Here is a 1606-nt window from a genome sequence, read left to right as displayed (position 1 = left end):
CAAACAAACAAAACCTACTTAAAATCCTCTTTCTACCCTTACAGTAACAAGCACATTGTAACTACTGTCAGGATATTTAGGGACTAACGAGGAAGAACACTATACATGTTCAGAATAGACAGTTTTCTACTTTCAACTCCAAATATTTTTATCTGCATTTGAGAGACACAGAGAGCCCAAAAAAAGCCAAACACACATCAATTTCAGCCTAATCTTTCCTGGCACAGAATCCCCAAACTGCCTGGCCACTAAAGAAATTTGTATAATAATATAATAATGATATGTCTGGTGGTTAGATGTTCCTTGACAGCGTCAGGATACAGGGCAGCTACCATGGAAACCAATGGCGTGAACAGAGGGCTACATTCAGTCTTAGACCAGACCTCTAAGGAGGAACAGTCCTTGAAGGTCAAGTTGAGCAGCAAAGGTCAAGCTACAGGACTAAAGACTGGGTCCATGGAGCTTCTGATTGGTGCCTGGAGAGTGGTTTCCAGGGGTCAGTAGATTAATAAGCATAAATTAAGCATTTTCTGAGTTCCACGAGTCACTCCCTTACCAAGTGGAATCAAGGAGGGGATGTGAGAACTCAGTGTACAGCCTATAGGCCCTAAGTGCTCAGTGCCTAGACTGGAGTGGGCATCTGAACTGGGCTTTAGCCTCATGAGAATGAGCTCTAACATATGGGACCAGAGGGGATTGGAACGACAGACACCAACAGGCTGGTTTAAGAAATTCCATGTTTGGTCATAGCAATATGCTGTGCTGAGTCTGGACGCAGGGAACAATGCTTAGTTTTCCTTTCACACAAACTCTCAACAGAGGACAAAGCAATAAGAGGATCTTGACAGCAATTCCTCATGCTGCTGACAGCCCCATAAATCAATGGTCTAAATCACAGCACTAAAGTGGCATTGCCTCCAGTCGCCTGGGGAGTACAAGAATCTGGAGTCAGAGCAAGCGTGCCGGGCAATTCTGATGCAATGGTTTCCTGAACAGAGGTAACAAGTGGCAATAATTAGAAGACGCCCTAGATCTAGATCGTCAGTGTCTTTTCATTAACTATCATAACACCCAAGGAGCCAGGAAAGAACCCACTCACCTTTTTCCTTAACCGAGCTGCATTTACCAGTTCACCGTTATGGGCCACAGCTATTTTCCCATGCAGAGTTTCAACAACGAATGGCTGGCAGCTCTCCAGCTCACACTTTCCCGTCGTGGCGTATCTCGTATGACCGATTCCAAGATTTGAGACATACAATTTCTTCAAATTATCTTCAGTGAAAACATGATTGACAAATCCCATTCCCTTGAGAAGTTAATGTAAAAGTGGATGTTAGGAAAAACCAGAAACTGGTATTGCTAATGACAAGACTAGGCATGGGCAATCCAAAACAGACTAGCATTTCACATTCTTTTGTGCATCAGGATTCTAATGGATTCACTGTTTAAACTGGACTCCAGGTTTTCACATTAAATTCATTTAGAACTTAGCAATTTAGTTTTCAGGATTGCCACAGCATTGAGACACTTCTATTTTATGACACTAACTATGCTGGGTGGTGGTGGCACACGACTTTAATCCTAGCACTCAGGAGGCAGAGACAGG

At 43.3% G+C, this 1606-nt stretch overlaps 1 protein-coding gene across 1 annotated transcript in view; it reads right to left on the bottom strand.

Annotated features, from left to right (window-relative positions):
• LOC106144501 (amidophosphoribosyltransferase) overlaps positions 1-1306 on the bottom strand; it is a gene marked incomplete at both ends in the record, with an annotated part of 3651 nt that extends 2345 nt beyond the window's left edge. The window contains one exon of the mRNA XM_013355639.1: positions 1100-1306. Coding sequence (XP_013211093.1) covers positions 1100-1306 — 207 coding nt within the window. The remainder of the gene's footprint in view (positions 1-1099) is intronic.
• Between the last annotated feature and the right edge of the window lie 300 nt (positions 1307-1606).

This window comes from Microtus ochrogaster, unplaced genomic scaffold, assembly GCF_000317375.1.
Source record: "Microtus ochrogaster isolate Prairie Vole_2 unplaced genomic scaffold, MicOch1.0 UNK719, whole genome shotgun sequence".
Classification (NCBI taxonomy): domain Eukaryota; kingdom Metazoa; phylum Chordata; class Mammalia; order Rodentia; family Cricetidae; genus Microtus; species Microtus ochrogaster.
The sequence above is the reverse complement of the archived record's forward strand: the minus strand, read 5'-3'. Positions and strand labels throughout refer to the sequence as shown.